This window comes from Cnephaeus nilssonii (genome assembly GCF_951640355.1).
Source record: "Cnephaeus nilssonii genome assembly, chromosome: 5".
NCBI classification, from domain to species: domain Eukaryota; kingdom Metazoa; phylum Chordata; class Mammalia; order Chiroptera; family Vespertilionidae; genus Cnephaeus; species Cnephaeus nilssonii.
In genome coordinates, this window is record NC_137076.1 from 101,244,451 (window position 1) to 101,256,648 (window position 12,198).

General features: G+C 53.3%; 1 protein-coding gene across 3 annotated transcripts in view; it reads left to right on the top strand.

The window, feature by feature from the left end:
- WWC1 (WW and C2 domain containing 1) overlaps nucleotides 1–11,876 on the top strand; it is a 123,597-nt gene extending 111,721 nt beyond the window's left edge. For all 3 annotated transcript variants that reach the window (XM_079771933.1, XM_079771934.1, XM_079771935.1), the window contains exons 18-23: nucleotides 735–843; nucleotides 2,341–2,505; nucleotides 3,223–3,315; nucleotides 7,006–7,239; nucleotides 10,210–10,331; nucleotides 11,473–11,876. In XM_079771933.1, the coding sequence (XP_079628059.1) occupies nucleotides 735–843; nucleotides 2,341–2,505; nucleotides 3,223–3,315; nucleotides 7,006–7,239; nucleotides 10,210–10,331; nucleotides 11,473–11,539 (790 nt within the window). In that variant the 3' untranslated portion in view covers nucleotides 11,540–11,876. The remainder of the gene's footprint in view (nucleotides 1–734; nucleotides 844–2,340; nucleotides 2,506–3,222; nucleotides 3,316–7,005; nucleotides 7,240–10,209; nucleotides 10,332–11,472) is intronic.
- Nucleotides 11,877–12,198: the final 322 nt, after the last annotated feature.

Sequence of the window (12,198 nt, forward strand, 5' to 3'; positions counted from 1 at the left end):
TGATGAGAAAGAATCCTTGATTGGCTGCCTCCTGCACACCCTATACTGGGGGAATCAAGCCCGCAACCCGGGCATGTGCCCTTGGCCAGATCGAACCTGGGACCCTCTAGTCCTCAGGGCGATGCTCTATCCACTGAGCCAAAACTGCTAGGGCAAATTTCTGTTATTTTCAGCCACCCCCGTGGGTGGTATTGTTAGGGCAGCTGTGGCAAACTGACAATATCCAAGAGAAACGGAAAGGAAACCTATATCCACGTGAAGCTTTATTTGCAGTTGCTAAGAAATGGAAGCACCCAGATGTCCTTCACCTCCAGGAGCTAAACAAATGGTGGCATATCCGTACAATGGACTGCTCCTCAGCCATAAAGAAGCCTGAATTGATACAGTCACCAGATGAAGGCAGAGACAAAAGAACACATACTGTCTGATTCCATTCATAGGAAATGCTAGAAAAATCAGATTTCATCAGTAGTGACAGAAAGCTGATCAGCGCTGGGCTGGGGTGGGGGGAGTTAACTGAGAAAGGGGATAAGGGAACCTTTCCGGGTAATGGAGTGGTCTGTATCCTGGTAGTGATGACACAGAGGAATGACATTGGTCAAGACTCGTCTAACTAGGCACTAAAATTGATTTCCTCCCTTCCCCCCCCCCCCCCAAAATGTGTCCTCCTGAAGGGTTTAAAGGCCGGTCAGAGTGGACTCTGGGGGAGTAATCAAAGTTCTTTGTCATCACAGGAGGTTCGAGGAGGAGACCAGTGACAACGAGACCGCAGCGGAGGAGGGAGGGGAGGATGCTTTTGCCGAGAAATCCTCACCAGATACAGAAGAGTGCCCAGCGGTAAAGGTAGGGAGGGCTGGGGCTATGGGAAGGGCTGACTTGGGGGAAATAGCCTTCAGTCCTTGAGCCCAGGCAATCACTAAAGGCTCAGAGTCACATGTTGTCCTCCAGCATCAGGGACAGCCCTCCCCACCCCCACCCCCCAACGGAGTGACCAGCAGAGGGCGTACGGCAGTGTCCCTGCCTGTAATCTGGCTCGTTTCCTTGACAGTGAACCCGGAGAAGCTGACGCGCCCCCTCCTCTCTCTGTCATCTGCCTTTTCCCTGATTCTCGGGTCGGACCCCAAGCTTTGCAGTCTGATGGGTCTGGGTTCACATGCAGGCTCTGCTACACCCCAGCTGCGGAATCCTGGGCAGACGGCTTCATCCCTCTCGAGCCTTCATTTCATTGTCTCTGAGCTGGACACAGTAATACTCCCCTCGAAGACAGGCTCTAAGGTTTTGAAGGAATGTATTTCTTCACTTGGGTCCAAGTGCAGGAGGAGAAGAGAGCCCGAGGGTCAGGTTCCCTTGCCTCCTGCTTCCCTGCTGCTCTCGGGTTACGTGTGATAACAGCACCCGCTCTCCACAGCCGTCTCTGTTCTTCCACCTGCAGGGCTCCTGGCCATGGAGCTCCCATTGTGCTGGGCAGGGCACCCGGGGGTGGAGCTGAAGGTTGTGCATGGCGCAGAGGTGCCCGGCCACGGGGCGCCCAGCAGCATCCAGGGCTGCCTTCTGGCCCACACCAAGGGGAAGGCATTTTGAAGTCTCTCCAGACAAAGGGGGCGCCTTGTTCAAAATGACACAAAGGTGCTGTGAAGGCTCTGCCTCTCCGTGGTGTTTGTCCGCTCACCTTTACTGGTGACCGCTGTGAAGGGACGACAGGAAGCCTGGGCCCCTAGCCCGGCCAGTGTGGCTCGGTGGTTGAGCATCAACCCAGGAACCAAGAGGTCACCAGTTGGATTCCCAGTCAGGGCACATGCCTGGGCTGCAGGCTCCATCCCCAGTAGGGGGCGTGCAGGAGGCAGCCGATGGATGAAGTTTCTCTCTCATCAGTATTTCTATCTCTCTCTCTCAAAACCAATAAAAACACATTTTAAAAAACAAGTTAAAAAGAAAAGAAAACCTGGTCCGCAGGTTTAAGTAAGGAGATGTGCCGGTTGCCTCCATAATTCCAATAAAACATCAGCAGTTCTTGGCTGGGGCAATGGAGGCCTTGGTGTGGCTTTGACAAAATGTGTGTGGCTTTGGGGGTGTGGCGTGCAGGCCATGGAGCTTCAGATACCTCTGCTGTCACAGGAGCTTGTTTGGGGACCGAATATGCTCCCACCAGCACCAACCACAGTGTCCTGGAGGAATAGGGGCCGGCACTCGGGCCTGGGGTGCTGTCCTGGCTGGGCAAGGTGGGCGCCCAAGAAGCTCCCAGCTGTGTCTGCGGAACAAAGGCGAAGTGACAGGCGTGGGGAGCGTCCCAGGGCCGGTGGCTAAAACTCCGTGGCCTCAAAGCTGTGACTTCTTCCTCAGGTGGACAAAGAGACCAACACAGAGACCCCTGCCCCATCGCCCACCGTGGTGCGGCCCAAGGACCGGCGGGTGGGCACGCCATCCCCAGCGCCATTTCTTCGAGGAAGCACCATCATCCGCTCCAAGACCTTCTCCCCTGGACCCCAGAGCCAATACGTGTGCCGGGTAAGCAAACGTGTGGCCCTTGCCCCCTCCCACAGCCCCTGCTTCCTGTGGGGTGGCCTTCACCTCACAGTTCTGGGTGCACATCCCGGCTACCCTCACCGTGTCGGTACGCCTGGCGAGTTGGCAGCAGTATGGTAGGGTTGACACCAGACTGTGTGAATCTTCCCTGTCGCCTACAGAGCCCATCTTTATGGCTCAGATGGAACCACTGTCAATCCCACGGGGTTGTTGGAAGGATTAAATGAGATATTGCGAGTGTAGCAGGTTGCAGCGTGCATTGTGCCAAGTACATGCTCGATGAACATTCACCTGGAAAGGAAAGCTGCCTCCTGCAGTCCTAGGCAGTGCTCAGCAAACCGCGGCTCGCGAGCCACATGCGGCTCTTCGGCCCCTTGAGTGTTCTAACGCCACTTCTTCAAAATAGACTCGCCCAGGCCGAAAACCGACTTCTGCGCATGGGCCACGAAGTTTCAGTCGCACTGTATGTGTGTGCCCGCACATGGTATTTTGTGGAAGAGCCACACTCAAGGGGCCAAAGAGCCGCATGTGGCTCGCGAGCCACGGTTTGCCAACCACTGTCCTAGGGAACAGAACTTTGAGTGTTTGCACCGGAGAGAAAGGGCCGGCTGGGCTGGGGACGCCGCCACCCTCCTGGCCCCGCGTGCTTCTTCCGAATGCACTCGGACATTCACAGACTTCCATGGCTTTCTCCTGCAGCTGAATCGGAGTGACAGCGACAGCTCCACGCTGTCCAAGAAGCCACCTTTTGTTCGAAACTCTCTGGAGCGGCGCAGCGTCCGCATGAAGCGGGTAAGGCGGACTCCTCGGAGCCACTAGCGAGCCGCTCCACCCTCGCCTCCCCAGGCACATGCCCGGGTGTCTGACCGTTGCTGCTCGGCCTCTGGTGTGAACAAGTCGCTCTTGCAATGGTGATGGTTTTTGCAGTTGGAAGTTTGCGAACTGTAAGGCCTGAGTCGGCCCTGGGGAACGTGCCGTAGGGGAAATTACCGTATTTTCCAGCATATAAGACGACTGGGCATAGAGAAGATTTTCCTGGGTTAAAAAGTCGTCTTATACACTGGAAAATACGGTAACATCATTATCCTGAGGAATCGGTTAGCTAGAAGGGTGCCTTCCTGGGTGGAAATCACCAAAGATACCAGGGTCACCACTGGGAGCCTGCCTCACATGAGACCGCTCGTGTGTTAGTCAGTGTGTCCAGCTGGCTGAGCGGGTCGAGGTTCTGACAGCCCTCCCAGCTGGCAGAGAAGCCGGGCATCCCCAGCACCAACCAGAGGCAGGGGTGTGAGCGGACTTCGCTCAGGGCAGCTGGAAGCACGCGGGGCCGAGGCCTCAACTGTCGCTGTGGCGAAATCTCGCCTTTCCTTATGGAGGCGTGGCTGAGGGACCGGGCTCAGGTGGCATCAGACCCGGGACTGACTCCTGATCCGGACTTTCACCCACCAGGGCTGCAGGAGATGCATGTAGCTCAGACTTTGCAGCAGTTCCGCTGAGTCTGCAGAACGAAGAGAAACCTGGCTGCCAGAGTATCCGAAGGAGAAGTAGGGAGAGCAGGAGAGAGAGCAGAGTGAAAGAACTTGCAGGGAAGGCTCCTCTGCGTCCCCTGCAGATCCACTGAGACCAGAGTCAGGAGCTGGTCCCCTGTCAAGCGCCTCCCCTCCCGTGAATCTCCAGGAAGAATGAGAGTGAGCAGGAGAAGGCAGTGCAGAGGAGGGTGCACAGGAAAGGGAGAGAGTGCTGGCTGAGGGAGAAGCTGGGCGTGGCCTCCCTCGGGGGACAGGGACGGCCAGCTGCCCACTCAGTCCCCAACCCCCTCTCGTCTTCTGGCGGGTCCCACAGGGTCTCCCGGGGAGCTTGTCGATGGTGCAGATTCCAAGGCCACACACCGAGACAGTATAATTCGGCACCTGGAAACTGCGTTTTCAACAGGCTCCTCGGCATTCTGGACAGAAAAATGCCATTGTGTGCCCCCAAACCCTCTTCCCAGGCCGGCCCCACAGAATTCCACCTTCTTGACCTCCTTTTCCACTCAGCCAAGGGCCTGGCTTGCTAAAGGAGCCCTTGACGGTGGTCTGAGCCCTCATTTCCCTCGGGTCCTCTATGCCCAAGGGACAGGAGAGTCCAGAGGCTGGGCCTGGGCCCGGGTTGCTGCCATCCTTCCACTCGCTACCTGAGCTATGCCTCTGTCTGCTTCCGGCACGGTTCTGAGATCGGACATCAGTCAGAGCAAAGCCAAAGAATCTGCATTTCTTGCTTTGGGAACTTGAGCCACAGAGTTCCTCAGTGGATTTCCTGGCCCTGCTCATTTATGAGCACAGCCTGGACAGCGGTCGCCCTGGACGAGCCTTACAGAACTTCTACACTGAGCTCTGTGGTGTTCCTGAGAGTGTACTTGTGCAGGTATAAGTGAGGATAGGTCTCACAGTAGCCGTTTGCGTACCATCTCTCAAGCCCCTTTATTGGCCATTGTATTTGTTTTCTGTTGCTGCATAACAAATTACTATAAATTAACAGCTTAAAACAATACGTTCTCTCACAGTTCCCAGAGGGCAGGAGTTCAGCACAGGCTAGCTGGACCCTCTGCTCAGGGTCTCCCCAGGCTGAAATCTGGGTACTGGCTCATCTGGAATTTTGACTAGGGCAAGAGTCACATCCCCGCCCCCTTGGGGTGCTGGCATGATGGATTACCTTGCATTACCTTGCTAGCTGCAGGTCTGGAGCTATTCACAACGCACAGAAGTAATTTTTAGTCCTTGCCATGTGGCCCTCTCCATACTTTAAGAGATTGCTTCTTTAAGGCTAGCAGATCTCCGGGAAGGGCGGTTCACCATTTAAGAGCTCACCTAAATAGGTCAGGCCCACCCAGCATGATTAAAGTCAAAGTCAACTGATTAGTTACCTAATCACAGGAGTGATAGCCATTATCTTCACAGGTCCCACCCACTCTGAAGGGGCAGGCATTATATTGGGCGTGTATGCGAAGGGGTGGGAATCTTGGGGGCCAACTTATAATTCAGCCTCCCACAGTCACTTAGCCATTCTTTTTAAGTCATCACTCGGTTTTGATAGGAGAGTTAATGATTATACTAGTATTACTCAGGATCTTACACATACAGATAACTGAAGAACTCAAATGTAGCTTGAAAATGAAAAGGGCAACTTATTGGCTCATTTCATGGAAACTCCAGGACGTTGGACTAGTCTCGGACATGGATTGATGCAGGAGTTGAAAGAATGTCCTCAAACCTTAGCCCCCCTCCCACGGCATTGCTCCCTCCAGATAGCTTACTATTACTCTTTTTTTTTTTAGCTTAATTCTTAATCAGGGTCACTCCATGTGATGGTGGAGATGACTGTGATCAGTTCTAGGTTTATACTTGCTGGCTTAAGAATCTCTGAGTAAAGACATTGCCTTTTTCCCAAGGCGCTCGCAAAGGTCCCAGCATTGAGTTTTATTATCTGGGCTGAGATAACATACTCAACCCCTGAAGCAATCACTGTGGTTCTGATTTGCCAGGTTCAGGTCGAGTTCCTATCCCTGAAGCCCCACAGGAACCATGTGGGTTGGGCATGGAGGAGGCGTGGGTCCCCAAGGGAAGATGACTGGTTACCTGTGAGACTGGGGAAGTAGATGCTGCACGCGCAGAAACAATAGATGCCCATTGCAGGAACCCCAAGTCAAGAAGGGGGGGCAGACAGACTTGCATTGAGGAAATGACTTGCAGGCAGGAGACAGAAAAGCATGCTCCGACTGAGAATGGGGATGCTGAGGACACAGAGCAGGGAGCCAGGCACCGTGTGGGGAGTGAGGGATGGGGTCTGGAGCCCACTGCCTGGGGTGGAATCTCCGCTTTACTACTCACAACGTGTGACAACCTCTGGGAGCTCGTCTGTGCAGTGGTAACAATCGGGAGGGACCTCATAGGGTTTGTGCAAATGAACTGGGGTCATGGAGTCAAGTGCCCAGGACCCGGCCTGGGACCTTGCTGGGGCTGACCAGCAGACCCTGCGCGACGGATGAACAGATGATTCTGACACACATTTCTGTGAAAGAGAAGGCTAAGGGACTGTTTAGCTTTAGCAACTAAAACAGCCCCGATTGCCTGCCTCGTTAGCTTTTTATTGTAACAACAGCTTGAACTAAAATTGGTCTCTAGATACAATCAGCAGGGTGAGTATCCTTGAGAGAGCACATGCTTTACACAAGGTCGGATGTGAGGACTAAACATAGAGATTATTCCAGTAAAACACCCCGGGGGCTCGGACTTGTTTGGAAAAGTCAAGGTAGGGGCTGCCGCCTTCCGCAAGGTCCCCCTAAGAGGCCCCGACCTTTCGGAGAATCCTCCTTACAGACATTCTAACCAAGGACATAACCATGCTCACTAAACATGGGCTGTAGAATGGGAGAAATCAGGCTGAGGGGCTGGGGGGCATTTTTGAAAGATTTCTAAGTAGTCAAAGCCATTCCCGCCCCCACAGCCTTCATCTTTCAAATCCCTGCGCCACGAGCGCCTGATGCGCACCTCGCTGGACCTGGAGTTAGACCTGCAGGCCACCCGGACCTGGCACAGCCAGCTGACGCAGGAGATCTCGGTGCTGAGGGAGCTCAAGGAGCAGCTCGAACAGGCCCGGAGCCACGGGGAGAAGGAGCTGCCCCCGGGGTTGCGTGAGGACGAGCGCTTCCGCCTGCTGCTGAGGATGCTGGAGAAGCAGGTGAGTGCCGCCCGCCTTCCGGGGGTCCGTCCGCTGCAGCAGGAGCAGGGGGACACCACAGACTGGAGCTCTGAATGGGTTGTCCAACCAGGAGGCCCACTGAGAGAGGTCCCGCCCCTGGTTCCCTTTGCCCAGTAAACGTTACCAACTCTTTTTTTTTTTTTTTAAATATATTTTTATTCATTTCAGAGAGGAAGGGAAGAGGGAGAGAGAGAGAGAAACATCAATAATGAGAGAGAGCTGAAACCGGTTTGGCTCAGTGGATAGAGCGTCGGCCTGCGGACTGAAAGGTCCCAGGTTCGATTCCGGTCAGGGGCACGTACTTTGGTTGCGGGCACATCCCCAGTAGGGGGTGTGCAGGAGGCAGCTGATCGATGTTTCTCTCTCATTGATGTTTCTAACGCTCTATCCCTCTCCCTTCCTCTCTGTAAAAAAAAAAAAAAATCAATAAAATATATTAAAAAAATAAAATAAAATAATGAGAGAGAATCTTGATCAGCTGCCTCCTGCACACCCCCTACTGGGGATCGAGCCTGCAACCTAGGCATGTGCCCTTGACTGGAATCGAACCCAGGACCCTTCAGTCCGCAGATCGATGACACTCTATCCACTGAGCCAAACCAGCTAGGGCCTCTCTCTCTCTTTTTTTTAATTGATTTCAGAGAGGAAGGGAGAGGGAAACAGAGAAACATCAACGATGAGAGAGAATCATTGATCGGCCGTCTCCTGCACGCCCCCTACTAGGGATCAAGCCTGCAATCCAGGCATGTGCCCTTGACCGGAATGGAACCCGGGACCCTTCAGTCCACAGGCCGATGCTCTATCCACTGAGCCAAACCAGCTAGGGCCATAGCCAACTCTTGACCTCACAGCCAGGCCCTTTTTACTGCATTTCCGTGTTGATGTGCACAAGCCCTTATTATTCATTCACATTTATTCATTTGTGCAACCCTTCACCAAACATTGGCACCTCATCTGGCTGGAGCACACATTAGCAGTTCACCTAGAACAGTGACCCGCCCGGTGCCTGCCCATGCAGTCCCACCCAGCAGGTATCGCCCAAGCAGAGAGGGGTGGACCATGCAGGGCTCAGGACTAAGATGCAGGGGACACAGCCTGCTCACTTCTCCGTCCTCCGTCCTCCTGCAGTGAATTTGAGGGAATGGCAGTAGCACGCCATGCGTTTTATCAGGGTGGCGCTGCTTTCACAAACAAGTTAGCATGCCGGAGAAGTCCCTCACAGCATGGGACCTCCCGGAGACAATTTGACTGGGGCCACACCTGGAGGGCAGGAGGGCAAGGGAGCTCCTAGGAGAAGGGGTTGGAGAAGGGGGGGGGGGGTTGTGATGACGTCACTCAGCAGCACCACGAGGTGTCTCTGGGTCAGAGAGCTCCAAAGCTGCAGCAGTTTGGGGTCCTTGACGCCCCAGGGTGGAGCTTAGCCTCACAGAGTATGCAAAGCAGGCAGCTTCTAAGTGGTTTAAAACTGCTTGTCCGAGCTGTGTTTAAAACAACTGGATGGGTAAAAATGTTAAGTTTGGCACTAGCGGGCTTTGAGCTGACAGGTCCCAAACTACCATGAAAAAGGAAGCAACACTGGGCTAATAGAGGCCATTGTGCCTCATTTTTATAACACCTGCCACCCCCGGATTGCCACCCAGGGCAGGGATGCCAGACCTTTGCTAGTTCTGTCTGCACACAGCCAGGCAATGCAGCGGGCACCGTGAAGAGGGTGCCTGCCTGGACTGTTGGAAGGGCCATCCGCTGAAGTCCCAGCTCTTGGTGCAGCTGGTGATGCCTTAGAGCAGAAAAGTGGTGCTGGACTTCCTGGGTCAGGACTAGTGCTGGAGCCTTGCAGTTGATGTTGATGGTTGACCTGGATCAACCCATGATTTTGTGCGTTTGGGATTCTCAGAATAAATCCACTTTTCATCGCCAGTCACAATTCGATGTAAAAAAAGACTTTTGTGCCGTTGAAGCAACATTTTACTGATGACTTTTCGGTTTTCCATTTGTCTTTCGTTCAGTTGATGTGGCACCCATTTTCCTTCCTTTAAAATCTTTCCCATTGCTTGTAAACGATCAGAAATTGTTTGCTGAGCAACGTTTAACCTTTCTGCAAGTTGTTTTTGAGTTTGACATGCATCTTCATCCAATAATGCTTGTAATTGTTGGTCTTCAAACCTTTTTGGTTGACCTGGACGTCCTTTGTCTTTCACATCGAAATCATCACTTTTAAAGTGTTTAAACCAGCGTTCACAAGTATCTTGAGATGGAGCATGTTCACCATAAGCTTCCTGAAGTATTCAGCAGCACTTTTCTTCAAAATAAAGTAATGAATTATAATTTCCCGCAAATGCTCTTTTTTTGGCACGAAATTCAACATTTTTAAGTGTAAAAATATCTATGATGTTAGCACCTTCAGCAAATTTGACATTTGAAGTTTCAAAGCTTGTTGTCAATACAACAAAACAGCATACATATCAAATCGCATATATATCAACATATGTGTAACTCCATCTATTAAAAAAAAAAAATCTGCATTATTAACCGGTACACCTAGTAAAACTACTGGTCCGCAATGTGTAACATGTCTGAAACTCCGTTTCCTGGGCTGTCAAATAGAGGTGATTATAGACTCGACCTTTCTGGTGGCCCTGAGGATTAGATAGATGAAGTAGCACACATTTCACCAGATAGCCCGTCTCCTGGGTCCCCACAGGGGTTCAGGTTCCTGCCACCCGATACCTGGCCACTGTCGTAGATCGTGGGACCACTTGGCCTCATCATTCGGAATCAAGAGGGTCCCACAGTGGAACAGGAAGGGTGAGGGTGCCTGGGTGTGGCCCGCAGACCTCTTGACTACAACCAAGTCCCCCTTTGTACTAGAAGGTTCTCCGTGGCCAGCCCATTTCTAGAGGCCCAAAGGACTCCCCACAGGCTCACGGCTTTGCTCGCTTTGCCCTGCAGATGGACCGCGCGGAGCACAAAGGTGAGCTGCAGACCGACAAGATGATGAGGGCGGCCGCCAAGGACGTGCACAGGCTCCGAGGCCAGAGCTGCAAGGAGCCCCCAGAAGTGCAGTCTTTCAGGTAAGCACGTGGGTGCCCGGCCAGCCGCCCGCCCGCCCTTCCCTTTCCCTGTCCCACCCGCCTGCCCAGCCTCGGCCCCCTGCTCCCTGTCCCACGGACCTGTCTCTCTCGCTGTCACAGATGTGCAGCCCCTGCCCAGCCGACCCTGGCGGTCTGTGTGCCTGCACCGCTGCCCCTGGCTGTCTCTCAGTCCCCAACAGCTCGAGCTAAATCGTTAGTTCCTCTTGTTCAATGGATGAGCCACCTGCTCCGGCCTTTCCTCTCAGCGCTCCCGTCACCAGTGATTGCTGATTGCGGAGGATGGGCTGCGGGTGCCCGGCGGGCCTCCTGGCTCTGCCTGCGTCTGCCGGGACCTCGGGGACGCGCTTTCTTGCTCTCGCAGGAGGGCCCCCGGTGCCCTCTGTCCTGGCCTCCCGTCCATGGCGGGCCTTGCGTTTAGACTTGTGACGCCCTCTCAGATAAGACGGAGGAAACATTTAAAGTGTACTGTGATCTGTGTGACCGTGCCAGAACAGCTCAGTTTGTAACCAGTTGAGAATCTAACACAAGCACTAGAAGTGGCCCAGAGGGCCTTCTAAGCCCAGGCCCCTGGTTTTAGCTAACGGCCTCTGGTCCTGCTAATGGCCCCCAAAGCAGGAATGATTTGGGTCCCCCATGGAGGCTTTTGGCGATTCGGGGTACTTTTTTTTTTTTTAATCCTCACCCGCGGATTTTTTTTCTTTTCAGAGAGACAGAGTGGGGGGGGCGAGAGAGAGAGAGAGAGAGAGAGAGAGAGAGGGAGAGAGAGAGAAACATCAGTGTGAGAGAGACACATCAATTGGTTGCCTCCTGCACGCGCCCTAACCTGCAAGCCAGGCACATGCCCTTGACCGGGAATCAAACCCAAGACCCTTCAGTTCGAGGGCTGGTGCTCTAACTATTGAGCCACCGGCCAGGGCAATTCGGGGCGTATTTGGTTGTCACACTGGAAGGAGGGGTGGGGGAGCTGTGACAGGCATCTAGGGGGCGGGGGCAGGGATGCTGCCTCACATCCTCCCACGTACAGCATGGCTCCCCCGCCAAGGATCGCCCTGCCCTGCCCCCGTGGTGTCTGTAAGGCGAGGGCGAAGCTGCTGCCCTGACCGCGTGGCCTCTGTCGCAGGGAGAAGATGGCCTTTTTCACGCGGCCGCGGATGAACATCCCCACCCTCTCCGCCGACGACGTCTGAGCTCCAGAAAAGTATTTCCTTCGGCCCCGGGGACCCTGCTGTGAGCAGAGGCTGGGCCGCCGTTATTTATGTGGTGTTATATGAAGGTTCTGCGTCCCACGTCCTCTAGCGCTCCTGTGGTTTGAAGATGAAGATTTTTTTTTAGTTTGGGTTCTATTATTAAAAAAAAAAAAAAGAAAAACGAAAATACAAAAAAAAACACAACAACAACCAGCATTAAAATGACAAGATTGTATAGTTTGTATATTTAGGAATGTATTTTTGAGAAAGAAAATTTAAATGAACTAAAAGCAGTGTCCAGTTGCTGCTCTTCTTAAAATAAAATGGTTTAGATTTTCTTTTCCTTTTTTGTACAGCTCTGCCTTCTAGAGGTTTCATGCAATAAGTAAGTAATGTTTTGGGGACGGTCACCCTAAAAGGACGCCCTGCAGACATCACAGCACAGCGGACCTCTCCCACCTAACATATTTTGTACAATGTTTTCAAACGCACAGCCCGCCTTGGGCGGATTCTGGGGCGTCTGTGAATGTTCACGAGCTGTGACGTGTTTTTACGCGGCCACCTGAGGTGGAGCTGGCCACAGGCCTGCCCACGCCGTCTCAGATGCCCAGTGAAGCCACTGACGTGAGTGAGGGAGGGCTTTTCATTTGATCTCCATC